The sequence below is a fragment of the Lontra canadensis genome, unplaced genomic scaffold (genome assembly GCF_010015895.1).
Source record: "Lontra canadensis isolate GAN:19392208 unplaced genomic scaffold, GSC_riverotter_1.0 scaffold101, whole genome shotgun sequence".
NCBI lineage: Eukaryota > Metazoa > Chordata > Mammalia > Carnivora > Mustelidae > Lontra > Lontra canadensis.
In genome coordinates this window covers 1,563,373-1,589,508 of record NW_022631095.1, presented here as the reverse complement: position 1 = coordinate 1,589,508, position 26,136 = coordinate 1,563,373, and the positions used below count along the sequence as shown (strand labels likewise).

At 50.3% G+C, this 26,136-nt stretch overlaps 1 protein-coding gene across 9 annotated transcripts in view; it reads left to right on the top strand.

The window, feature by feature from the left end:
- Positions 1–252: 252 nt before the first annotated feature.
- FGFR1 (fibroblast growth factor receptor 1) overlaps positions 253–26,136 on the top strand; it is a 46,632-nt gene continuing 20,748 nt past the window's right edge. For 7 of the 9 annotated variants that reach the window (XM_032838093.1, XM_032838091.1, XM_032838090.1 and 4 more), the window contains exons 1-2: positions 253–353; positions 8,052–8,230. In XM_032838093.1, coding sequence (XP_032693984.1) covers positions 8,140–8,230 — 91 coding nt within the window. In that variant the 5' untranslated portion in view covers positions 253–353; positions 8,052–8,139. Of the gene's footprint in view, positions 354–523; positions 668–8,051; positions 8,231–26,136 lie in introns of those variants that run through there. The other 2 variants (XM_032838094.1, XM_032838092.1) reach the window with 1 other exon arrangement.

Genomic DNA, 26,136 nt, shown 5'->3' with positions numbered 1-26,136 from the left:
GGCGCCGGGGCCCCCGCAGGGCGATGGAGCCGGGTCTGCGAGAAGCGTGAGGCGCCGCCGCCGGGTTCCGGAGAGGGGAGCCACAGGGTCTGGAGACCCCGGGCGGCGGACGGGAGCCCTCCCCCCGCCCCGCCTCCGGGGCACCAGCTTCGGCTCCATTGTTCCCGCCCGGGCTGGAGGCGCTGAGCACCGAGCGCCACCGGGAGTCGAGCGCCGGCCGCGGGGCTCTAGCGGCCCCGCCAGGACCCGAAAGGAGTCGGGGGGCGGCGGGCCGGAGCTGGGGTCGCGGGCGCTCGCCCGCCCGCACGAGCCACGGCGGACTCTCCAGAAGCGGAACCGCAGCGTCGAGTGAGGTAAGAGCCGCGGCGCCCGCAGATCCGGGGCGGGCTTGGCGTCCCGAGCGGCCCCCGGCGCCGGAGCCTCCCGGCTGCGTGCTTCCCGGCCGCAGCCCAGTCGGGTCCGGCGCCTCGTTCCACTCGTTACCCGCTCCCCTCCACCTCCCGATTCCTTCCCCAGCGCTTTGCGCCCCCCTTTTGTCTTCCCTCCCAGCTCCCCGCTCGCGTCGCCTTCTGCGCCCCCTCCCCGCGCTCGTCCCGCCGCTCCTCCTGCAGCCCAACTTTTCCGCCAACTCGCGCCGGGGAGCTGGCGAGGCGGCGGCGGCTTCGCGGCGAGTCCTGGGAGGGACAGGGCCGGGGCGAAGGCGGCGGCGGCCCTCGGTTTCCTCGGACTGGGGAGGCTGGGCGGGAGTGGGCAGCGAGGTGAGGTGTGTGTGTGTGTGTGTGTGTGTGTGTGTGTGTGTGTGTGTTGCATTCCAGTCCACCTCTTTTTAGTCCACTACTGGGGACTCGCCCCAATTCAGCAGGTAGCTTTGAGTACCCGGGGTATTTCTAAGTCCTTTCCACCTCGGGGAAAGTCTGGGGGCGAGATTGGGGGTGGGTGGATAGGGGCTTGAAGAGGGAAGGAAGTGGAGGGATAGGTTAGCTTCTCCTGGAATAGGTTTTAAGGAGGTGTCGTCACCAAATGGCCGAATCTGCTGTAGCGGAGAGCGAGGAAGGAATTCCCTTTTCCAGAGGGGGTTATCTTCTACTTAGTCCATCTCCGAAAGGGTCGGAAGTTTGTGGAAGGGAGGGCGCCCAGCGGGTGATGTTAAGCCCCATTATGGGGTCGGGGGGAGGGGAACGTTCAGTTCCAATCTGGTTCTAGGAGGTGTGGGGGAAGGGATGAGGGTTTTGCGCGGTGCGGTTCACTCCGCATCGCTGTATGTTGCTTCTCCGGCTCAAACCGTCTGCCCACCCCGCTCCCGCCTCCCGCTATGTTTGGGGCTGGGAAGAGAGGAACCGTCGTTTGTAGAGGAATTCATTGACGTTGTGGATGGAGTTCATTTAACACATATCCTAAGAAGGCAGCCAGACACCTTCGGGCGGGGTGTGGAGGGGGTGGCGGTGGTGAGGCTTGCTTCTCCTTTCTGGGCCCAGAAGCTGTTGGCCCACCAAAAAAATGCGGTGTCTTTCTCCCCCAACACTTTTTTTCCCCCATTTTCCAGATGTAGCAGCCGCATCTGGTTCCGTTTCACCCCACACCGCAACCACATTAACATCCCATTCCCTCCCTTCCCCCTCACCCAAATTAAAACTGGGATTCTTCAACTTGTCCTTCCCACCTCCCTCTCTAACATTTTCTGAGACTTGGAGATGAGGCATTGGGATTTGGGGAGAAAAGAAAGTTACCCTGGATCCCAAGTTATTTAGGATCTGATGGTGGCGGTGCTTTCTAGATTGTGCCAGAAAAAGGCGTCGTAGGAGATGGGGCCAACCGTTTTTTTTGGGGGGGGGGTGGCACTTGCGAAGGAGTCATCTGCTGGAGATGGCCTCTTTGGCCATGGGTTTGGCCCTGAACTGGCCCTGATGGAAGTTTCTGGAACGAAAGCATTGCTTTCTCCGTCCTTTCAGTGGTAGCTGGAGCAGCCGGAGCGTCTGACCCCGTCCCGGAGTCCGCCGTCGGGTGTCTGGCCGCCCGGTGGTGGCGTCACGCGTCCGTTTTCCACCCTCCCATGAGTGACCCCCGGGCGCAGCTGTAGGGGGCATGTGAGGGGGGCGGATGCTGTTGCAGCCAGGGGCTCTCCCTGTGCGTTTTAAAGGAGTTACGTGGGCTGCAGCCCTTGGAAACTAAAGTGGGATATTTTACCTCTTAGCGGCTATAGGTTTGAAAGCGGGTGTTGGATTGTTGAGGGTTTTGTGGGTTTGGTTGTGTGTGTGTGTGTGTGTGTGTGTGTGTGTGTGTGGTTTTTTGTTTTGTTTTGTTTTGTTTCTGGTAATATTCTTTGAAGTAGGCAAGCACCCTATGGTCCAAAGTTACAAGAGGGTGGGGAGAGTAGGTTGCTCTCACCCTCTCACCCTCTCTTTTCCAGTCTCTTTCAAATTGAAAACACTTCTCTTGGTTTCCTCCTTTGGGCGGTAGTTTTGGGGGCTGAAATGAAATCGCACTTTCTCTAGACATGGTAATTAAGGTGACTGTTTCCTCCACAGATGTGCCCTGCCCTTTGCACCTCCGGACCAGTGCTTTTTTTGGAATCCCGTCTAAACTGTAGAACCTTAGCCTTGAGACTGTTTAGCAGAAAGTGGCCATTTTCCCTGTTGGCCCAGGCTCCCGGTTTCCTCTCTGAGGCTTTAAAAGCTAAGTAGCAGGGCCCCGTGGGACACGTCTCCGTCTGCCTAATTACTACCCCCAAGCCTGGGTCATCTCCCTTCCTTTCAGTGACCAAGGGAGAGCCATTGCCGACTATCTGTCCTGACGGCCTGCCTCTCTGCTGACTTGTTTACATACTCCCCCCCCCCCCCAGTCGGTTGGGTGAGGCTCCAGGGCTGCCGCTGACCCCTAGAGGAGCCCAGGGTGTTTGGGGACAGGGAGGTTGCTGGGGCCTGGCTGCAGCTGCAGTGGTTATGGACTGCATCAGTGACGAGCTCCTTGAAATATCTGTTGCATTCAGTCTTAGTCATCACCAAGTGTCAGCTTTTTAATGAGGGCCATCCGGGTGGAGAGCATCTTGGACATGTGTTTCCACTGCCTGCTTTTACTACACCCGTCCAAATACCCATTTTGTAGGCATTTTCGCGAGTGGGATTTAGGCCAGAGTGGGCATGACTAATTTTGGTTCCAAAGTTAACAGTCTTGGGTGCTTCTTCTCCTTTGGCCTCTGGCCACGAAGGATGTTAGAAAGTTCAGTAAAATAGCAAATGAAGCAAAAGCACAGGAGGAAATGGAGTTAGGAGCATGGCAGATGCTGTTATTGTCCCACCTGTCCTGGAGATTAGAATCCATCCAGGCCTCCCCACGCCTCAGCTGGCTTTGGCTCTGTTGGATTCCAGATGGCAGGAAGAGCACGCTGAACGTTGAGTAGGCAGCCTTCAGCCATGGAGACCCAAGGAAAACCCATGGGTTTTTACAGTTGTGTGCTTTGTATTTGGGGTGTTGCCCTGAAAATAAAAAAGGCTCCTAAAACAGGAGATTTGCTCCTGTTAGCAGCCAGCTTCTCCGAACACACTCCTCTTTGCCTCCATTTTTAAATCTCTTTCATCAAAATGGCTGTTAGGGTAGAGCTTCCTGGAAAAGTTTGAGCCTGTTGCTGCAGGAGGCAAAGGAGGTAGAATTGATTCAAATGTCTTGTTCTGAAAAAGCCTCATCCCTTGAGATGAGTTTAATTTCCTCTTGGGAAATTTGTCTTGCATTTGCTTTCCCAAGAGCTTTGTTCAAGGGCTGAATGCACCAGGAGCTGGTGGGAGTCCAGATGTGGAGCTTTAGAGAAGATTCTGGTGTTTCCAGAGAGGATTTAGTACCAGACTTGGGCTAGGATATGCTTTCCCCCCTAAGGTTGAGTCTGTCTGAAGCAGAGATTTCTCTCCTCACCACCACTCCTCCTTGCAATTAAAGAAGATATATTTGGTCCTCCCCACCCTGCCACCCAAGTAAATAGCTGTCGCCTGGGTGAACAACTCCGTGAAGAGGGTGATGGTCCACCAGTCCATTTTGTCTTCAAAAGCAGTATTTCCCAGAGTATGGTGGAGCAGTTAGTGTTTCACTTACTGTTATTCATCTTTGGTACACCTCACCCCAGGACATTTGGACACCCCTCCTCCCCCCCCTTTTTTTTTTTACAAAGACTTAAAATTTAAACATTAGTAAGTCTTATTCCTGTCCAAAGAAATGAATGTGTTGGTGTTGACTTCCTCAGTTCTGAAGAATCAAAATGTTTAGAAGATGTCTCATTTGCAAGAGTATCTGTATCAGTTTCTATTGAATCAGCCTTTCTTTCATTCACTTATCCACCCAGTTAACAAATGTGTCAGCATCTGCTATGTACGGCGTGGGTGCTAAGTGTATTAGCAAAAGTTAGGCGCCAACTCTGCTTCTTAAGGAGCTTATGATCCCATGGTGCTTTGGAAATTCAGAGGAATGAGATCCTCGGTGAGAAGGCTCAGACTTGTAGAAGAGATAGCCTTTTTTTTAATTAAATGAAATGTATTTACTTATTTATTTGGCGTGGGATTTAGAGAATAAGAGAGTTTGGCCCACTGAGGATGAAGGAAAGACAAAGAAGAGGGCAGAACATGGAGATTGCCTAAAGTCATGCTGTCCCATAGAAATCGAACACGAGTCACATGTAATCTTAGATTTTATAGTAGCCACGTTTGAAATTAAGTAAAAAGCAGGTGGAATTCACTTTTATTAATCGGTTGATATTTTATTTATTTATGTATTTTATTTTTTAGATTTTATTTATTTATTTGACAGACAGAGATCACAAGTAGGCAGAGAGGCAGGCAGAGAGAGGAGGAAGCAGGCTCCCCGCCGAGCAGAGAGCCCTATGCGGGGCTCGATCCCAGAACCCTGGGATCATGACCCGAGCCTAAGGCAGAGGCTTTAACCCACTGAGCCACCCAGGTGCCCCAGTGGGTTGATATTTTAGTGATCTGTTTGATTTAGCCCCATATATCTAAAATGCTATCATTTGAACATGTAACCAATATAAAAAATTAATGATGAGCTGCTTTACGTTCTTTGTTTCCACACCAAGTTTTCAAAGCCTGCAGTGTTATGTCCCGTGTCTATCCTGTCCTGATTTGCATTAGCCACATTCCAGAGGCTCAGAATGGCTAGTGGCTACTGCCACTCTAGAAGTCCACTGGGACTTCTAGAGTACAGGGTTTGAAGATGGGTAGTGAGAAATAACTTTGTAAAGATAGGAAGTTTGTGTCCTCCTGCTGCCAGTTACCAAAGCCTTCTGAGAGTGCTGTCAAGGAGAGACTCAAAGCACAATGTTTATAATTCTTACATGGATTAGCACTCAGAGAGGAGACGGCAGGGACTTTCACCAGATGCTGCCCATTTGATCCTCATAACCACGTGTGATGGTTCAGCAGCCATCCGACTCCAACAAGTGGGAGAGCAGAGAGGTCGTGTGTCTGTCCCCCTGCCTCCCCTGTCATGAGGACGTCTGTACCCAGGTGGAGTGGGCTTCAAGTCCCCAGAGACCTGCTGGGTATGGGAGAGGCTGAGCATGAAGCCAGCTGCTGGGTCTCAGAGGAAGCTTCTGAGGACACCTGCAAAGGTATAGGTCACATCTGTCCAGCAGTGAAGGAAGGAGACTGTCCCTCTGGGATTTTAAGAATTCATTAATTAGTAGTAGGAGAAGAAGGTGTAGTGAAGGAGAGGGTGGCAGTTCCAAGGGTCCCAGATAGTATGTGGTTTGGGTCACTGTTTTCTCTAGGCATGTGGAGTGAGGCATCTGCCCACCGACCTTCTCATTCCAGGAGCCAGTGCTGGGAGGTTGGGTTTTCTTGACATCCTTTGTTTTACAGATGCCCGCCTTAAGGCCCAGAGGGAAGGAGGGAAAGGGACTTATGCACCTTTGGGCGGGGGGGATGAGCTGCAGAGAAGCAGCCCTATTAGTTTGAAGTACACTGCTAGCAGAGCCCAGAGAGGAGTTCTGCAGCCAGCCCACAGTTGTAAGGAAGTGGGAAGGCTTTTCTGGGGACAGAGTGGCTGAGCGGTGGTAGAGGCTATTGGGCTGCTACAGTGAAAGCAAGCTTCATCACCTCGGGATGCTACACCTTTTCCCACTGGATACGGAAGATTTGTTCATTACCCTGGTGGTTCCTGTGGGACTAGGGTTCTTAGCTAGGTGCACCTTTCTGGTGCATCTTTGGTTTGCTGTATTTGGGGGACATGGTGAGATGTGGAATGTGGTTTAGCGCTGTCCTCTATCAAGCATCGCGTCTGTCCCAGGCCAGGGATCATGCCGGCTCCTGTGTCCTAGCTGACACATCTGTGATTGGTTTCCAAGAGTCTTCCCTCAACCAGAGGACTGAGGGTGCTTCTGTCTGCAGAGTGACCTTGGATCTGTCTGTGTCTCCTTGGTTTCTTTGTGGCACAGGGATGTTCTTTGGAGAAAAGAGCTTGTACTGGACAGAGCTGGATTCCATCACCTCCATTTGCTTCCTTGTGCCCTGTCCTTCAACGCTGAAAACGCGTGATGGGAGTCCTGGTGCTTTTGCCTACCTGCTGCATGGCCTTGAGCAAAGTGCTTGACCTCAGGCAGTCTCCGTTTCTCCACTGCCTAAAGGGGAATAATTATTCCTACCCCCACAAGGCTAGAGCAAAGAAGAAATGAAATTTTATAGGTATAAATTTTGCGAGTACCTGCTTGACGCATAGTAGGTATTCAGTAAATGTTCTGTCTCTTCAAGTCCCTTCCCTAAATTTAGAAAATTGACAGAGAAATGCTTATTTCTCCTGTGATTTGAAATCATTAAAAAATGTTAGTAGAGCCTTGGGATGGAGCCCACGGGGCCACATGTGTACTCCTGCTGGCAAGCGCATATGAATGAAGCCAAAAATTTGGGGGGTTTTCTGCCAACCGGGACTGACTCACTCTTGGGGACTGACTCACGAGGGGCCCTGTCTGGCTCCGGGGAGGCAGGGCTGAAGCACCACATTAGGGCATGTTCCGGGGAAGCAGATTCTCTAAATAACTTGGACGGTTCCCTGGAGCATTTAGGACAAAAACCACCTGGAAGGAAGATGGAGAGGTCTCCCTACGTAGCCCAAACAGGGCCCCAAAAGTTTTACCACTTAGTCAGTGCATAGCAGCAATGGTGTTGTTCCTTAAGACCCTCGGAGATTATTTTAAATGTTATTCCCACGCCAGAATTGAGAAGGATAAAGGGCTGCCCTGGGCGCTTTTTTGAGTGGGCCCTGGCAAGGACCTTTGATTTTTCAGTATGACCTTTTTGGCCCTACTTCTAGATCCATTTCTGTTGGACATTAGCTGTCACCTTTCAGCGTTGGAAAGGAGGGGTGCGTCCATTTCATGGATGCATGTACCCTAAGGTCCTTTATAAGTTGGGGAGAGTTGTGTTCTATCTGCATGGGAAGTTGATAGGACCAGAGGTCCCCATGATGCGTGTAGTTTTAGAGACCAAAAGAGAGAACCCAAGAGACCACTTATTTCAGCTTTCTGGCTGTATAGGTCAACAGGGTACTTGGCTCCCGTTTCCCAGTCCTTGGTTTGTTCCAGAATTCTTCACCTTCTTTACCCCTCACTTGCTCTAGAGGAAGTATAGTCTGTCCTGGGAGAGACACCAGCCCACTCAGGCCTCCTGCAGCCCCCCCCATGCTCTGGAGCCCTTGCCCACGAAGTGTGGAACTCTTTGGGACTTTCATGAGCCTCTTCACTTGCCCAGCACACACACGATTGCAGGGCTTTTGCCTTGGAGGACTTCGTGACACTTTTCCCACCAAGGATTGCATGTTGCCCATGCTCAGGAAGTAGTTTTAGAGCTGAAGCACTGTTTTGTCTAATGAAGGCCTATAACCCCGAATGCAGTATTCGGGCAGGACCACAGTTCTCTTCGTGGTGCCTTAAGAAGTAAGTTACTGCTTTGAGCGCCCTTCTGGACAGGGTGACTATGTGACATGCCTTCACTTCTTTTTCTCCTTGCCTTCCCACCTCCCATGCGGACCTTCCTAACCTGTTGGTGGTTTCTTTTCCCCAGAGTCAGCTTGAAAAGGAGGATCAAGCTCAAGACGGTGTCTCCATGGAGACGTGGAGCCTGGTCACCAACCTCTAACAGCAGCACTGGGATGTGGAGCTGGAAGTGCCTCCTCTTCTGGGCTGTGCTGGTCACAGCCACACTCTGCACTGCCAGGCCGGCCCCGACCTTGCCTGAACAAGGTAAGGCATGGGCGGAGGGGTCGCTCTGGACTCAGGGCCTCAGAAACACAGCCGGCTAGGACAGAGGTGATGTGTTGACGGGGGAGATTCCGGCCCAGGTAGAGCAAAGGGCTCCTTTTTGTAGGAGAGGCTTCCACAATTCCTGGGCTGGTTTGGGCCTGCCTAGAAACTACCCAGCTCCAGCAGGGGTTGGGGTCACAAAGGCTAGTGACAGCCATTTGCCAGAGGTGACATGCTTAGGATGGGTTTATGCTTTTCTCTTCCTGAAATAGAACTGATGGGGATCCAAGAGCTGGCTCTCTCAACTTGATGTTCTATAAAATGGGGCACAAGGGACCTATGAGTTTGTTTAGAACCTGAATCAGAGGATATTGAAGGATGTGGGAGCTTGGTAAACACCTCTGGCTTCTAGAAAATTGTTCCAAAGATCCATCTTCTGTGAGGGCGGGCTTCATGGCCGAGGGCCTGCCATTTTTCCTTCCTTGACCATATCTGACCACGTCTGTTTGGAGGCCTGTGGGGCTGTTTGCTTTGGAAATGCACCACTGGAGGGATGTTGAAGAGATGGAGAGCCAGGGAGCATTATGGTGCATGGGCGCTGCTGGAGAGCCATGACTTGTTGGAAATTCAGAGATGATTAGTAATGGGAAGGACCTGCCTATGGGATTTACTGGAGTTGTGAAAATGCTTCATGGAAATTACAGGTACAACACACTTTCAGGGGAGAACGCTCTGTGAGAACTGACTGCTGCCAGAGGGTCCTATAGCTTGTGACTCAGCGGCTGATCACATCAGTCTAGAAGGTTGGCAGGCAGCGGGTGAGAGACAGTTGTGCACGTGATGTAGTCGCTGAGCTGAAAAGGCCATCGGTCTCAGCTGTCAGGACCCGTTGGAGTGATAAATCATGAGTGAGCATATTTGTCTGTTCACAGAGTGGTAGGGAGGGCACGTGGGACTTTCTGGAAGGTGCACTTGACTGGAGCAAGCAGATTACTGGTGCATTCGGTCACAGAACTGAACATTAGACCTGAGCTAGAACATGCCGGAGACCCAAAGTGGGAGAGATCATCTCTGCCCATGGGGAGTCTATTGTCAGGGAGACAGATGCAGGGGGAACTAAGTGCAAGGTAGACCCTGTTGAAACCACACAGTGGAGTCGTAACACAATGGGAACGCAGAGGAAGAGGAGAGCAGAGTCGCTGACATGGGTCAAGAGGGGTAGGTGGGGGTTTGTTTGGAAGGGGGGATGAAGGGCATTCCAGGTGGACTGACATGAGTAAGGGTACTGAGGCTGCATGTATCAGGTGTGTACAGAACCGACTTGCCTGGTGAGCAGGTGGTAGTGCGAAGTAACACCAAAGAAACTGGGCTTTTCGCATATGGAGGGCCTTGACACCCTGCTGAGGAAACTGTACTGGAATCTCAGAAGATTCAGCGCGGGTAGTGATGTGATCAAGTTTTCAGAAAATTAACCTGGCAGTTGAACTTAGACGAATGGGAGGAAGGCATCTGTGTTCGAATCCTGCTCAGCCATTTCATATCTGCATTACCTGCTTTGACGCATGACTCAAGTGCACTGAACTTCATTTGCTCAGCTTTAAAATGGGTACAATAATAAAGCGTGAAATGAGGTCATTCAGATAAAGCAGCTACAGGTGAAGTTTAGGTAGTGAGGATGGCTGCTCCCACAGCTGCTGGATAGATGTTTGTTTTGAATGTCCAGCTACCCCTGGGGGGAACCAGGGTGTGCGGCATGAGTTTGTGAAGGAAGGAAAAACCAGCAGACACTATAGAAATAGAATTTATGCGTTTCCGTAGGTTGGCTGTCAACTCCGGGAGACCAGAGACAGAGACAGAATAACATGAGAGTCAAAGGGCAGGAGGTTTGTGAGGAATAGAGATTTGGATCAGCCATGGTGTAGATGGTAACAAGGGAGTCCAGGAAGCCAGGAGGTCTTGGATGAGGTTTGAGAATATGAATTTCTAATGGGCACCTCAAGTACCTTTTTTTTTTTTTAAACACTTTCTCTAAAAGGTCCTTTTGCGCCTGAGACCCGGAGGGTGGAGAAAGTGAATGGTGCGGGTCTCAGGCCTGGGCACCTGTACTCAGGAAGGGCATGGCCAGGGGTACAAGCATAGGAATTTTAGGGTGGGGTGAGTGAGGGTCCCAGAAGCCACTGGTCATGGATGCAGACTTAGAAAGGAAGGCCAGGCAGTGAGGGTGGAACCAGGGGGTTGAAGGTCTTGAGGCAGAGGAGACACAGGCCAGGAAGGGCAGGGAGGGGGCAGGGGAAGTGGAGGGGGCTGCTAAGAGGCTCTGCTGCAGTAAAGACTAAAGTTAGACCACTGTTTTTGTTTTTTTTTTAATCAACTGAGGTATAATTTACATTACAATTTTTAAGGGTATGGTTCAGTGTGTTCTGATGTCCTATCAGTACTACCCCAGTCAAAGAGCGAGCATTTTTGCCAACCCCCACCCCCCCACCCCCAGCCCTTGACCACGTTGAACGCGGTCTACTTTTGGTCACTATAGACCAGGTTTGCCTCTTCTAGAATTTCATACAATGGCATTACGTGGCGAATGTGTGGCCATTCCCCTGTGGATGGCCATTTGGGTTAACGGTTTTGGTTATTATTAATAAAACTCCTGTGAACATCTGTGTGTAAGTCTGGTGTGGGCCTAAGGTTTGCTTGATTGCCTGGGTTTTGATTTTGCCACCATTTCTCACTGTTGACTTGGGAAGGTTCCTCTGTGTGGAACATATACAAAATGACGATAATGAGCTCTGCCCCCAGGATCCTTGTGACTGTCAAGTAAGAGTGTATGCAAGGCCCTTAGAACAGTGGCTGGCCTGTGGGCTGTGAGCAGTGAATGGTGGTTGTGGGTCCTTTGTCCTGGGACCACACAGAAGACACCACATGGTGAGGGCCTTGCTGTTCCTGGGTGGCATGGGATGCCTTAGGACGCAGATGTGGAAATCTGCACAGTCCCCATCTTGGTGCCGGGCGGCCCTTCATGGAGTTTATCCCTCCGGAGCTTTGTGATGGCAAAACCCATGCCCCACAGTCTTCGGAGAACTGCTGGGAAGTCAGAAGGGAAAATCTGCCTCCATGCTTTATAAACCATAAGGTACCTCACAGTTGTAAATTATCACCATATAGTCTTGGCCCTGCTGATTATTAAATAATAATGCTGCTGCTGTCCTTAGAAAAGACTGTAATCTGTGTCTAAGGGGTTTGTCCAAAAGTTTAAACCCAAAACTTGGCTCCCACAGAGAGCTTTTCCCCCTTTAGAAATGCCTTGCTGTGAGAGAGGGAGAGGGAGAGAGAGAGGGAGAGAGAGAGAGAGAGAGAGAGAGTGTGTGTGTGTGTGTGTGTGTGTGTGTGTGTGTGTTGGGAGCCCCTCCCCCCAGCCTGCAAATGGTCCTGAGGGAGTAGGGAGGGCCTGGAGTTTCTGGCTGTCCTTGGAAAGTTGATTTAATAAGGGTTCCAGGAAAACCAGCCTCCCTCTGTCCCGCCCTCTCCTTTCCTTTCTCTAGTTTGGGATCTTAAAGAGGAGAAGCTTGTTTCAGATCAAGTCTCAAGGGGAAGGGGAGGGAGTTGTATGGATGGACAGAACCTGGGTCGTGGGTGGAGGGGCAGAAGATAAGCACCAGCTTGGAAGACCTTTTCCACTTGAGGAGGGATGTCTTTGTATCTTTCTCTCCTTTAGAATAAGACTGGGAAAAGCGAGTGGGTGAGTCCAAAACTGGCTGTTAGGCTGCCTCTTGCAGCTGGGGGTGGGAGTCCTGAAACATGGGTTAAACACCCCAGTCCCCCTTGGTCAAGGGGTACAGTACGAGACTTGCAGTCTCAAAATACTTGCCTACATACTCGGAAACCTGCAACTAATAAGTGATTTAATGGGCTGGGGTTTTACAGCTCCTCCCACCTACCCAGATTTGAAGGAGTCTGGTGGCTAGGCGAAGGGGGAGAGGTTAGACTTAATGGAAAAGCCGCACGTTTCCCTTTCTGGCTGCAAGCCCCCTCGATGCTGATGCTGGGAGCCACAAAGCAAGGCTTTGTCTGTGTTCCACGGAGACCTGTGCCTGTGGGGGAGAAGCTCTAAGCACTGCCAGAGTCGTGGCCCTGGCTTCAGGTGGTAGGGCCCCGGCTGCCCCAGGCCACCCCCCAACAGGTCCCACAGCGGTCTTGGGCCCCAAGGGGTATGCATTTCAGCCTGGGTGCAGGGGCTTCAAGTAGGCAGCAGAGGGTATCCCAGTACCGGCCTCAGGCTGCAGCGATCGGTGTGGCCGGTGGCTGCCCGGGCATCCACATTCAGGGGCTTTCCTCCAACCCATCTGCCCCCAACATTAATTTCTTCTTGTGAAAAGAACCTGTTTACGTCGAATGCACACTGGATGTTCAAGAGGAGTTTCTATGCCCTCCGCCAGGAGGCGAGTGAAGTGATGTCCAGTGACCCACTTGGGGACAAGGGTGGAGGGTTGTAGGTCAGAGGAAGGCACCTTACCCACCAGGTCTCCCCAGAGGATCCGCTCTGCCCCACATTCTCTTCCCCAAGACTGGAGGCTAGAGTGCGTTTGGAAGGGTGTGCTTGCCAGTTGTTCCCAGAGCTGAGCTGAGCAGGGTGGGGGTAGGGCAGACTCAGTGCTCCTGGGCTTATGGGAGAGCGCGAAGGAGGAGCGCGCACGTGTCCTGCTTGACCATGCTGGGCAAGTGCAGCGAAGCCACTCCACGGCTGTGTTCTTGGCTCTGGCTTCAGCATTGCTACACTATTAGCTTCACTGATTTTCCACTCTGGCTTTGCCAGCCAGCTCCCCGAAGTCAGGGAGGAGGAATTTCTCAGGGAAGAACAAATGGCTGTCCAGAGCTCTGCTGTGGGTGGGGGAGGGGAGGGAGCCCAGACAAAGAACTGGATTTTGTCACCTGGTTTCTGGGACTACCTGGAGGCCGGCGTGGGCAGGAACCGCAGAGAGAGTACCAGGGATTCCTCTGGAGTCTGTGGCCCCAGCCTGTGTGTGGCTCAGCAGGGCTCGGCCAGGGTGCTGGCTCCCAGGCAGGCAGAAGCAGCGAGTGATGGCTGTGTCTGGGGCGGTGATGGATGGCCTCAGGAGAAGTGAGTTCTGGGGAGTCATTATCTGGGAGGGTGAGGTCCAGGGTCAGAGAGCCTGACCAGCAGCTGCGCCCTGTTTTCACAGTGCCTTGTTCCTCTGGGACCCCTGGGGGCTCCCAGCTCACCCTGTGGACACCACCTTTGCCTCTTGCTTCCTTCCCCAAAGCCTGGAAGTGAGACCGCTGTGTCCCTGCTGACCAGGGAAAGTCCAGCTGCTCTGGCGCTCCCGGTCTCCCGAGTTCAGCTGCCCAAGCCTCGCTATTCATTCTGGAAAGATGGCTCATTTACAACTTACTGCAGACATTCTCCTCCCTCTGTCCACCCTGCTCCCGCTCCCCTACCTCAGGCCCCAAGTGGTTTAGCTGTAAGCTAAGTGCTCTACCTGGGCTCTTGAGGGCCTGGAGTAAATCCCAAACTGTTTTCTCTCAGGAGAAGCCTTCTGGAGTCTGGGCTGCTCCTGAACTTGGAGGTTTGCTCTGATTTCCAGCTGGCAGCAGCCAAGTAGGGGAGACCATTGCTGGAAGGCCCCCATGGTAGGCTTGTTTCTTCTTCACGGTAGCGCCTATCCTCAGAGCGCCCCTTCCTAGTTCTCACTCTGCTTGGACTGTCGCCTTTCCCCTCGTCAAACAAGGTGCCCACCAGATGCGTGTTCCTTGCAGAGTGTGCACTGTTGGGATGAGACGTCTGTCCAGTTAGTTCCAAGCCCTGAGAAGGACTGGCTCTGGCAGAGCTTGAAACTCACTGCTCCTTGCTTATCCCATGTACTATGCTGTGGCTCGAGTCTCCTGGGATGGGTTGTGTAAAAGGAAGTGAATGTTGGGGCAGCTGGCAGTGCCATTTGAGTGACTGTGGCTCTAATTTCCTGGCCTTGGATGTGTAGGCGCGTGGAGCCTCAAATGGGTGAGAGGGTCAAGGAGTTCCGTGAAGGTGGGCCTCGGTGGCTACAAGCTTGGACGGGGGAGAGGTTAAAATCCACCAACACAACTTCTAGCTATCTAATCAACGAAGAAAGTTGAGTTTAGAGCTTAGCGCTTCCCAGATTTTCTGTAGGATTGAAAACTAGCCTCTGGCTAATGGTCCCTTCAGTATTTGTTCACAGACTTCACAGATTTAACTCACTCTCTCCTCCTCCTCCTCCTCATTCCCTCTCCTTTCCTTCCTTCCTTCCTTCTCCCCCTTCTTTCTCTCTTCTATCCATCCATCCATCTGGCCAAACAAGACTCTTCTTTTTTCCTTGTTTTATACAATGCATTCATTCTTACATAACCCTTGTTTATCTGGGTTCCTTCGTAGGAACTGTTCAGGAACTGTTTGTCACTATCTTTTTCTCCTACTTTTTTGTAATTCCTACTCTTAGCTGAGGGTTTAGCTTAGATTTAGCCTAAGGCATAGCTTGAAGCCTTCTTGTGGCTCCAGATTAATTACTGGTTGTTTTTTTTTTTCCCCCTTTCTCTGTAACTTTAACCCAGTACTTGGCTTTACATTATATGGAATTTTTAACACTTTGTTTTTTCTTCCCATAGAGGAAAGTTCTGGGCATTCAGAAAGAATATTTTCATTGCTCCTTTATGATTTTTTTTTAAAGATTTTATTGGTTTATTTGACAGAGATCACAAGTAGGCGGAGAGATAGGCAGAGAAAGAGAGAGAGAGGAGGAAGCAGGCTCCCTGCTGAGCAGAGACCCTGATGTGGGGCTTGATCCCAGGACCCTGGGATCATGACCGGAGCTGAAGGCAGAGGCTTTAACCCACTGAGCCACCCAAGCACCCCTTCATTGCTCTTTTAAAACATGGATATTTAGGGCACCTGGGTGGCTCAGTTGGCTTAAGCATCTGCCTTCAGCTCAGGTCATGATCCCAGTGCTGAGACAGAGACCTGGCTGCTTCTCCCTCTTCCTTCTGCTCTGCGCCCCCCCCCCCCACCCTTGTGTACATGCTCTTTCTCTCAAATAAAATCTTCAAAAAAAATAAAACATTGATACTTGATATGTCATCGAGGTTCATCGTAGGAAATTTAGAAAATACAGACATATGAAAAGAAAAAAAACCCTTAACACTCACATTACCTAAAAATAATCACGCTTGGGGCACCTGGGTGGCTCAGTCAGGTAAGCATCTGACTCTTGATGTCAGCTTAGGTCATGATCTCAGGGTTGTGAGATTGACCCCTTCGTGTGGGGCTCTGTACTCAGCGCAGAGTCTGCTTGGGATTCTCTCCCTCTCCCTTTGCCCTTACCCCTGTTTGCAAACATACACCTCTGTGCTCTGTCTCTGATAAATAAACAAATCCATAAATAAATAAAAATAATTACTGCTAACTGTGAATCTATTTCTTTAGACTATTTTTCTTGCATTTATACAAACATGACTTCTCAAAAATGGGATTTATATGGTATATATGGTTTTTAACTTAAGCATATAGTAGGATTTTTTATTTATTTTTAAGTAAGCTCTGTGCCCAATGTAGGGCTTGAACTCATGACCCCAAGATCAAGAGTTTCATGTTCTACCAACTGAGCCAGCCAGGTGCCCCAAGCATGTAGTATTTTTTGCCACGCAAAGAAAGTTTTTTCACTATGCTTAATAACTATATGGTATTCCATTGTATGGATGTGCAAAATTTATTTATTTACCCAGTCCTCCACTGTTGAACATTTAGGTTATTTTCAGTAGTTTCCACTTAAATGAGCATACTTGACAAATGTAGCCAAAGATATTTAAATTTTAAAAGTTTTGAACACATACTGCCATATTGCCCCAGAAAGGTTATGCCAGTAAAGATCTTTTAAAAATAATAATAAATATTATTTATTGTACCTTCACACTCTGCATACTTTACGTTTTTACATCTTTACTCCAATATCATGACTATAGGTTTTATTCCCATAATTATATGAGGAAACTGGGATTCAGGGAGTTAATAAGTAAGTTGTCTGAGGTCATAGTTGGTGAGAGGTGGAACTGGGATTCAGACTCAAGTTGATCTGACTTCAGTATTTTTTTCCAGCATAGTAAACTGTGTCCCTGTGTCAAATCGGGTTTCCCTCCCCAAATTCAGGCTGACCAACATTTGAATTTAAACATTTGAATTTGCTTGGTCAGCCCTTTATCTCACAGGAATCAGGCTCTACCTCCCACCTTCCTTTGCTTCCTTCTATCCTTCCTTCCATTTTTTTTTTATTTGAGAGAGAGAGAAAAGGAGCATGAGCAGGGGGGAGGGGTCGAGAGAGAAGCAGACTCCCTGCTGAGCAGGGAGCCTGACTCTATCCCAGGACCTTGGGATCATGACCTGAGCCAAAAGCAGATGCTCAACCAACTGAGCCACCCAAGCGCCCCTCTATCTCCCTTTCTGGGGTGTTATGAACATATGTGTGATTGGGATAAGGGCAGCTGGACATGCTTGCCTTATGCCATTTCTTATGTGACATTCTGCTTTCTCCTCAGAGGTTATGCCTGGGTCATAGGTCTGTGAGCTGCCCTAATGGAAGGGGTTCCCTAGCCTAGAATAATCAGTAGAACAAAAACCCCATTGAAGCTGCATTTTCCACTGCAGCCCAGCCCTCCTGCTTGGAGGAGGTCTAGGATCAGAGGTTCCCAAAGTGTCAGATGCCACATGGGAATTTTCTTTGTAGGTCACACTTACTCTGGAATGTAGTGGGGTTGTGCAGACACATAAACCACCTAGATTGCTTCCCAAGTGCTTGTGGTCCAACAATGTCTGATGGGTCGAAATAAACATGTCAGGCCGGAGTGCTGACATTGTTTTGAGGCTACCAGTATATATATCTGTAAGGCATGAGGAAATACAGAGAGGATGGAGAATCTTGAAAATTTTGGTTACCTTAATGTTTAGCTTCAACACATTAATGTTTTTTTAAAATATTTTATTTATTTATTTATTTGACAGAATCACAAGTAGGCAGAGAGGCAGGCGGGGAGGGGGGTGTTGGGAGAAGCAGGCTCCCCGCTGAGCAGGAGCCAGCTGTGGGGCTCCATCCCAGGATCCTGAGATCATGACCTGAGCCCAAGGCAGAGGCTTAACCCACTGAGCCACCCAGGCGCCCCAACACATTAATGTTTTAAACAAAAATATATATTGTAATGTAGATGAACTCATCACAAAATAGTTTTAAAAATATTAATTTGTGGTCTGCTGTCTGAAGTATGCCCCCAGGAAAAGGACATAGATTTATTAAAAGTTGTTTGGTAAATATTTTCTTCCAGTTCTGTTGGTAACTCTGTGTAACCTTTTGGGGAAAAAGACACTGAAAGTCTTGGAAGGGCCTGTTATATGGGAGGCTGAATGCCTTCCCTGCCCCTAGCCTCACTGTGGGTGAGGCCCAGCCCTGACCAGTATTATTCTTACCAGACATTTGCAGACACAGTAAATGACCCATTTAAGAAATGTCATCAAAAGACTGTGTCAAGGGGTGCCTGGGTGGCTCAGTGGGTTGAAGCCTCTGCCTTTGGCTCAGGTCATGATCCCAAGGTCCTGGGATCGAGCCCCACATTGGGCTCTCTGCTCCGTGGGGAGCCTGCTTCCTCCTCTCTCTCTGCCTACTTGTGATCTCTGTCAAATAAATAAATAAAATATTTAAAAAAAAAAAGACTATGTCAGGTAAAGACATAAAACCCAGGTTATGAGGACATTTGAAACCAGAGGACAAGGCCTTTCCCTAAAGCGAAGGGACAGAGTGACCATCATTTGTGGGTGTGTATGTACATCTCGAAGGCAGAGGCTTAGTTTTGCCTTTTGTTCACATCAGCATCTTAGAACATCTCATTTACACATTAGGTGTTCAATTAATACTTTCTGAACAATGAATCCATGCATGAACACAGGGAACCATCCATTTTTTTAAAAAGATACCTAAAATTTCTCTTTTTTTAAAAAAAGCATTTATTTGATAGACACAGCGAGAGAGGGAACACAAGCAGAGGAAGAAGGAGAGGGAGAAGCAGGTGCCCCACCAAACAGGGAGCCCCATGTGGGGCTCGATCCCAGGACACTGGGATCATGACCTGAGCCGAAGGCAAATGCTTAATGACTGAGCCCCCAGCACCGAAAGATCCCTAATATTTCTAGTTTGCAAAAGGAGACGGTGGGAATAAAACCCTTGTCAGCAGAAAGATAAGGAAAATACCGTGAGAAAGAGCTATTGCTGCCACATAGGGAGCACTTTATTTCAGCCTTTAGGGTGGTTCTTGGGTGTGTGAGGCTCGGCATCGCCTGGCTGGCCTGTTTAAACCCAGAGCTCCTGGTTGTGAAGCTGGGTAGCTCTAACATGTTCCCTGCAGGTCCGGGAACCACACACTTTGAGAACCACCGGGGTCAGTTAATCTCTCAAAAACGTCTGTAAGGTGGGGGCGCCTGGGTGGCTCAGAGGGTTAAGCCTCTGGCTTCGGCTCAGGTCATGGTCTCAGGGTCTTGGGATCGAGTTCTGCATCGGGCTCTCTTCAAAGCAGGGACTCTGCTTCCCCCTTCTCTCTGTCTGCCTCTCTGCCTACTTGTGATCTCTGTCAAATAAATAAACAAAATCTTAAAAAAAAAAAAAGTCTGTAAGGTGGTTGTTGTTTCCATTTCACTGTTTAGGCATCTGACCCAGAGGCCAAACAAACAAAAAGTTGCAGAGATTAAACCGCCCGGAAGTGGTGGGATTGAGACTTGAGTCTTGGCTGGTATAGTGCCTACAGCCCTAACCCCTGGGCTAGAAGGTGGGCTATCAGGGAGGCTGGACAGAGAAAGATTAAGATTGGCAAGGAGGCAGGTGGGAGAGGGGAAAGAGCCCTGAGTCAATTTGTTGGGGGGGGGGCGCTGGGCGGGGAAGAGCGGGGGTAGGTTGGTCTGAAAGCTTTCCTCCCAGGGAAGGAGGTTCTCTTCTCTCTTCCTCTGATGCGTGGGGCTTTAAGTCAATTATCACCGCCTTTGGAATGCTGATCTGCTCTCTACCCCCTTAGAAGGGTCCTTTTGCATTCAGAAATCTCTGCTCCTTTATTGTCAAACTTTAGAATATAACCTTGGGAATTAAGGTTTATTTTCCTTTGGTTTTAGGAATTAGCTCTTGAACCTTAAAAGAGTCAGGTTCCTTAACTAACTACTGAATGAAGTTCTTCCTGTGGCATTCCAAACCTTCATCGATGTCATTTGAGCAATCAGGACTGTATAAATGCCTGATGGGTACATCTGGAAGTGGCATTTCTTTTAGAATGTTAGCCCTTCTCTACTACCCTCTGGCTCCTGCTCCATTTTTAAAAGATTTATTTGCCTGGCTAGTTTTCCTGGGATAATACGTCATGAATCAAAAAAGGTAGTGAAATAAATTCTTCTAGAAAACCTGGGCTTCCAGTTTTTTTCTTTGTCAGTCACAGCTTCTTGGCAGTTCTCTGTCTTCCATTCTAAGTCTTCTTCTGGTAACAACACGAGTCCCAGAGAAGACATGAAGAGAAGGTGCCAGTGGCTGGAGCTCTGGGACCAAAACAGAAGTCCCTTTTCTTAAGGCAAATTATCTTGAGGTCTCTTGCTTTCTTTCACACCAGAGGGAGCTGTGTGCTCAGGGAGGCACCAGGGGGCGGCAGTGAGTGATGCCCACCTCCTAAGGCCCAGCTGAAAAGTAGAATGTTGGTTAGAGCCAGAGGGGGCTCAGAGCGTCTTAGGTCAGTCAGCCTTCCCGTTTCACAGGTGAAGAAATGGAGGTCCAAGGCCAGGGCGGGGAGGGGGTTAGAGATGACTCCACCATCCGAGTCACGCCATAAGTGGTAGGGCCAGTCGTCTGAGTGATTTTCACTCAGGTATTCTTTCCGCTGTACTCAGCCATTACCCCCGTGGTTCAAGAAGAGTTGGGGACTGTGGTTTTTACAAGGATTTCAGATCCGGGATGTTGACATTGCCCAGAGTAGTTCTCTCTCCCCCGCAGGGTTCTGGTTGTTCAAGATCCCCCAGATTGTCTGAGCAAAAGAGTCCTCAGTGTGGATATTGGTCCCTACCATCCCCCAAGCCTTTGGTCCTGTTTTTTTTGGACCGGCTCTCTACCCGACATAGTATTTCAGGTAGAAAAATCCCTGAACCGTGTTCTTTCAGTTTCTTAAAGAGCACTAAATGCTCGCCTTTCAGGGTGTGTGTGAAGGAGAGAGAGTAAAATGAATATATGGTCCGTCCACGTGTGCCTCTGGGTCCTCACTGTCCTGCAGATCTGAAACAGACCAGTGGCCCCAAATTTTTAGATTTCATGGGCCAGTACAATCCTCCCCCACTGCCCCCCCGCCACCGACCCAGGTTTTGGGAACCTGCATAAGGTAACAACCTGTTTTGCCATGTAAGAACATTTTTTTAAAGTCCAGCACTGTTCACTGCTATTACCCTTGTTTTTTTCTTGTGGTATATACGTAACATAAAATGGATCATTTTCGCCAATTTTGAGCGTACGGTTCTATGGCATTAAGTACATTCATGTTGTCATGCCACTTTCACCACCATATGTCTCCAGAACTTTCTCGCACCTTCTCCATTTGAAACTCTTGTTCCCATTAGACATGAACTCCCCATTCTCCCCTCCCCCAGCTCCTGGCAACCACCTTTCTGCACCATTTCATTTTAAAAGGATGTTTATCACCGTTATTCTCATACTGTAAAAGGCATTTTTTTAAAAAGATTTTATTTGAGAGAGAGCATGAGCGGGATGGGGGATGGGCAGAGGGAGAGGGAGAAGCAGGCTCCCCACTGAGCAGGGAGTGGGTTTTGGGGCTTGATTCCAGGACCCTGGGATCATGACCTGAGCCCAACGCAGGTGCTTAACCGACTGAGCCACCCAGGAGCCCCAAAAGGCATTTCTTTAACATCGAGAAAAAGTAACCTTATGAAGAGTCCATTCTTTGCCCCCCTGCAGCTGGTGGTGACCCCGGGATGCTGTATGACTTGGACGTGCCATGATCAGATTGGACTGGGAGGGAAGATCGCAGGTACCCTGGGGTGCTGAGAGCCTTGGTGAAGTGTGCTTTCAATCACCCATTGAGGTTGGGGGTGCAGTGAAAAGGCAAATTCTGGAACAGCTGAGTCTTCCACTAATTCATCAGCAAGTTTAGGGAGCTGCAACTTTTTCCTGCCCAGCTGCTGGTGCTTCCTTCCCCAAAGAAGCTCTGCTGAGCATGGGGGAGGGGAAGCCCTCCGAGGGGCCCTAGTAGGGGGCGGGGTGGGGGGGGAGGGCAGTACATTCTTTAAGGAACCTGACCTGACTTTAAGGTCAGAGCCTAGCAGAGTGGGAGCTGCAGGGCTACCTCTTCCCTGTTGATTCCTCTCACTCTCCTCCTCCCCCACCCTTAATGATCTTTCCATTACAGAGCCCAGACCAGGAAGTGCATGACAGGTCGCAGCTGCAGACACATGGCTGGGAGGCCTGGGCTTCGGGCCAGTGGTGGGAGGGTCTGAGCTCCCCTTCCAGCAGGGGGACTCTGCGTGCGCACGCATAGGCACAATCACACACACACACACCAGCAAGTTCAGTGGAAGGTGTTCTGTGTTATAACAGTTAGTGCTGGTTGTACTTTTGCTTTGAGTTCAGGATGTGATTTTTTTTTTTAACAGATTTTATTTATTTATTTATTTGATACAGAGAGAGATCACAAGTAGGCAGAGAGGGGGAAGCAGGCTCCCCACTGAGCAGAGAGTCCGATGCGGGGCTCAATCCCAGGACCCTGATAACATGACCTGAGCCGAAGGTAGAGGCTTAACCCTCTGAGCCACCCAGGCGCGCCTCAGGATGTGATTTTTAATAAAGGCAGGAGTAGACTTCCTCCTCTGTGTCCAGATCGCCTGGGCTTACAGGCCACATAAGTGGTCCTTACTGGGTTTGGGGTTCTTTGGGGGGAGTTTTCCATCATTACACAGAGGCTCTTGAGCACCTTTTCCTAAAATAGGACCCATCTAACATGGCTTTAGAAGCTTCCCGGGTGTCCAGGGGAGTTAGTAGGCACAGTTTTAATACCTCCGAAATGATCCGTTGTCCTCTGTGATTCTATCAAAATGCAAGGTTTAGAATCTCCTTTGGGGGAAGGTGTAGTTGCGAGATTGAGAGCTTTGCAAACGCACGGGCCTGGCTTCAAATCACAGCGAATGAACAGAGCCCCCTTCATCTGACCGTCTTCATGGGGGATGGCTCCTTCCACTTACAAGTTTGCTCAGGAAATGTTAATTTACCCTAAACTGTGTCCTAGGGGGGCAGTTGTCACACAGGAGTTTCTGTCTCCACCGCCAGCTGTGTTGTTGGCTTTCTTCCCTGAATCTGCCAAGGCCGGATTCCTCTGGTGCCAAATGTGAAATGGTGACACAAATTTCTAGGAACTGGGAGCATAGACCGCCCTTCCCCACCGCTGCAGGGTGTCTCCCTTTGCTGGGGGCTGGGGGTGAGTGGGTTCTAGGCTTCCTAGCACGACTTCGGTGAACTTTCCTCTTTCCCGAGCAGCTCTTTTCTTCCTGGTAAGGTAGGCGGGAGGGAAGCAAAGCGTACCAAGAATCGCTTTGGGAAATGGATATAGGAAGAGATTTCTCCCCGGCTCCATCCGGAGCGTGTCAGTAAACACTTGGCGTGAGAGCTTTAGCTGGAAGAGAGGAAGAAGGGAAATTTCTTTAAAAACAACTCTTTGGGCACATTCCTTTGTTAATCACTTAATTACAGTCCTTCTCCCCAACGGGAGAGGACCCTGCCTGTGGTGGGAGGTAGGGGGGACATGGGGGATGCTGGTGCTGAGAGGAGCACCATCCCCAGGAGGGAGGAAACCACAGGTAGAAGGAGGTATGGGATAGAAGCCTGCACACGGGGTCCAGCCCTGGGCTCCATCCTGATGCCACTCACAACATCTGTCTGAAAGTTTGCATAGACCTCTCTGAGCCCAGGGCACTTTCGACCTGGGTCTCCCAAGTGGGGTTCTGTGCACCTGGGCCTCCTCTGGCCCAGCTACTGGGGAGCTGTTTTGGGGGGTCTGTTTTGGGCGGGCGCAGGGCCCTGGCTGAGGCTTTGGCCAGCGCAGGCGGCTCTGCACTAAATTACAGTGATGAGGTGGGACACACAAAAGACCGAAATCTTTTTTTAATAAAAACAAAACAAAACTCCGGCCCCAAGCCCCTGGGCTGCTGAATGGCGATGGCTTCCTGTCAGGATTAGCCGGGCTGCCTGGGCTTGTGTGCACTGCCTTTCTCCTCAGGAAATACCTTTAGTAAGCCCCGGTGGGGTCCCCATGGCAACGCGAGAGGGGACCTGCTGACAGAGGCCATTCAGCCGGCCATTGTTCCTCGGCCCCTTTGTCGGGAGCTGTATTGCTGCCCCTCTGGCAAACACAGCAGTTTGCACCGTTTTGTCAGGCTGAATGTGGAGTTTTTACATTTTAATGGGTTCTTCTGGCAGTGGCCCATTTGCATGCAAAATGTTCCCTCTTACTTCTTTCCCTTTTCCTATTTAAGGAAAAAAACAAAACAAAACTTACACTCCAAATCCCCTGGGTTGGGGGACTGGTGAGTGCTGCCCCATGAGGGTGTGGGACCCTGCTAATTGATTTGGTGTGTTCTTTCTCCTCTATCACACATGCCTCTGCTCCCCCATTTCTGTAGCTTTCCCCAGATATTGGGGACATCGTGAGTTCAGGGAATCCCCTGTTTTTAGGGCTTCCTCTCTGCTCCAACTCTTGTGGGATGATAGTTGTTCCCCAGGATTTCGGTGAGATCCATGCTCTGGCCCGGCCTTGCCAGACGAAAGTAAGTTTTCAGTTCCATTTCAAAGCCAAAATAACGCAATAAAAAACCTCTGCAGAGGGTTCCCGGAGCCCTGCCGCGCTGTTCTGTGTTCCTTTTAAGTTGCCTTCAAAGCCACCCCGAGTTCCTCCCCCACCCACAATTGCCCCCTCATTTATCTCTGGGGAGTTTGTGCCAAGACTGTAAACATTGCTGGACCACCAGTTCCCCCCACGTTCCTGAAGAGAATGGCCATTGTCCCCTAATTTTCTTGACCCAGAAATCCAAAATCAAAAGGGTTTCATAGGGATGACAGAAAATGTGACCCCAAGACAACAAGCCCCGGCTTTGTTGGGGCGGGTTATCCTCTGGAGTGCAGGATGTGGGTGACAGCACAGAGGCTAGAGAAGATGCTCGTTTATGGACCAGCCCACAGCCAAGCAGCATGAATAAGTGCAAGATAAAGGCCGGAGAATCTGTCTGTCTTGGGAGGGCACATTAAGGATAGGGTTGAAGACTGCAGTTCGGGGAGTGAATTTTCACGCCTGGAGGAGTGACGGAGAGAGCAGAGGGAAAAGGCACTTTAGGAGGAAGCAAAAGAAGAGGGGCAGGGTCAGCATTGGCTTGGCTGAGAGATTGGACAGCTGAGCTTGGGTGGGGGGGTGGCTCCAGATTCTGGAGGAGGAAGAAATGCACCGAGGGCCTAGGAGGTGTGAGGGCATGGAATGCGGGTGCCCGTGCAGACAAGTCAGGGTTTGAGCGCCGCACCATTCTGATGTGTGAGCAGGAGAGCTGGCCCGAGGAGAGGGTTGGGGAACCCCCTTTGCCTGATGTTCTTAATTTTCTCAGCGAGTCAGGCAGGGGTCATCAGAGGTCATCAGCTCGGCTGTAAACTATTCAGAGGTGAGGGTCTCAGGAGCCAGAGAAGGTGTTTGGTGACTGATCCAGAATGGAGCCAGGGACACGGGAAGGGGAGGATGGTGCTGTCTACCTGTGGTGAAAGCCACAGGAAGTACCTCGAGTGGGTCACCTATCACTCTACCCGGTGCTAGGTGAAAATTGAGACACTGGAGGGGCCCAGGCCGGGCAGACCCAGCATCGAGAGCCAGTGCTGACCCCTGTTGTGTGACTTTGAGAGAAATCCCTGAATCTCCATTTTTCATACTTAAATGGGAATGAACATGAATAAACATGCCTCTTTTTTTTTTTAAGATTTATTTATTAATTAGAACGAGCAGTGGGGAGGGGCAGAGAGAGAGAAATAGACTCCCTGCTGAGCAGGGAGCCTGATGGGGGGATGCGGGGGGTGGGGGATGCGGGGCTCCGTCCCAGGACCTGGAGACCATGATCTGAGCCGAAGGCAGATGCTTAACCATCTGAACCACTGGGGAGCCCTAAACCTGCCTTTTGGAGTATCAAGGGCCATACCAAAACAGGGCACTATTCTTGGTCCCGAGCCTGTCCCTATCATAGGAACTGTTTCCTAAGAATGACAATGTTCGTGGGTGCCTGGGAGGCTCAGTGGGTTAAGTTTCTGCCTTTGGCTCAGGTCATGATCTCAGGGTCCTGGGATCAAGTCCCACATCAGGCTCTCTGCTCAGCAGGGAGCCCGCTTCTCGCACTCTCTCTCTGCCTAATTGTGATCTCTGTCAAATAAATAAATAAAATCTTAAAAAAAAAAAAAGAATGACAAGGTTCGTGTATGGGTTTGGGCCTCATCACAGGCCCCATTCCCCTACCTGGCACAGTGCCCACGGCTGGCAGAAGACTCGACGATTTTGAATCCAGCACTTGGCTCTGATGGGATATACCCAGGGCAGAACTGCCTGCTAGGGAACAGTGGCACATTTCTGGCCAGTCGTGCCATCAGAAAATGCTACCTCCTGTTGGCTTGTTGGGGACTACAAAGCCCTGGAATTTTGGAGGAATATAGGAAGGGAAGAGGGACTCAGTAAGGCTCCATTAACAACATTCATCTTGGGTGCCTGGGTGGCTCAGCGGGTTAAGCCTCTGCCTTCGGCTCAGGTCATGATTCCAGGGTCCTGGGATCGAGTCCCACGTCGGGCTCTCTGCTCAG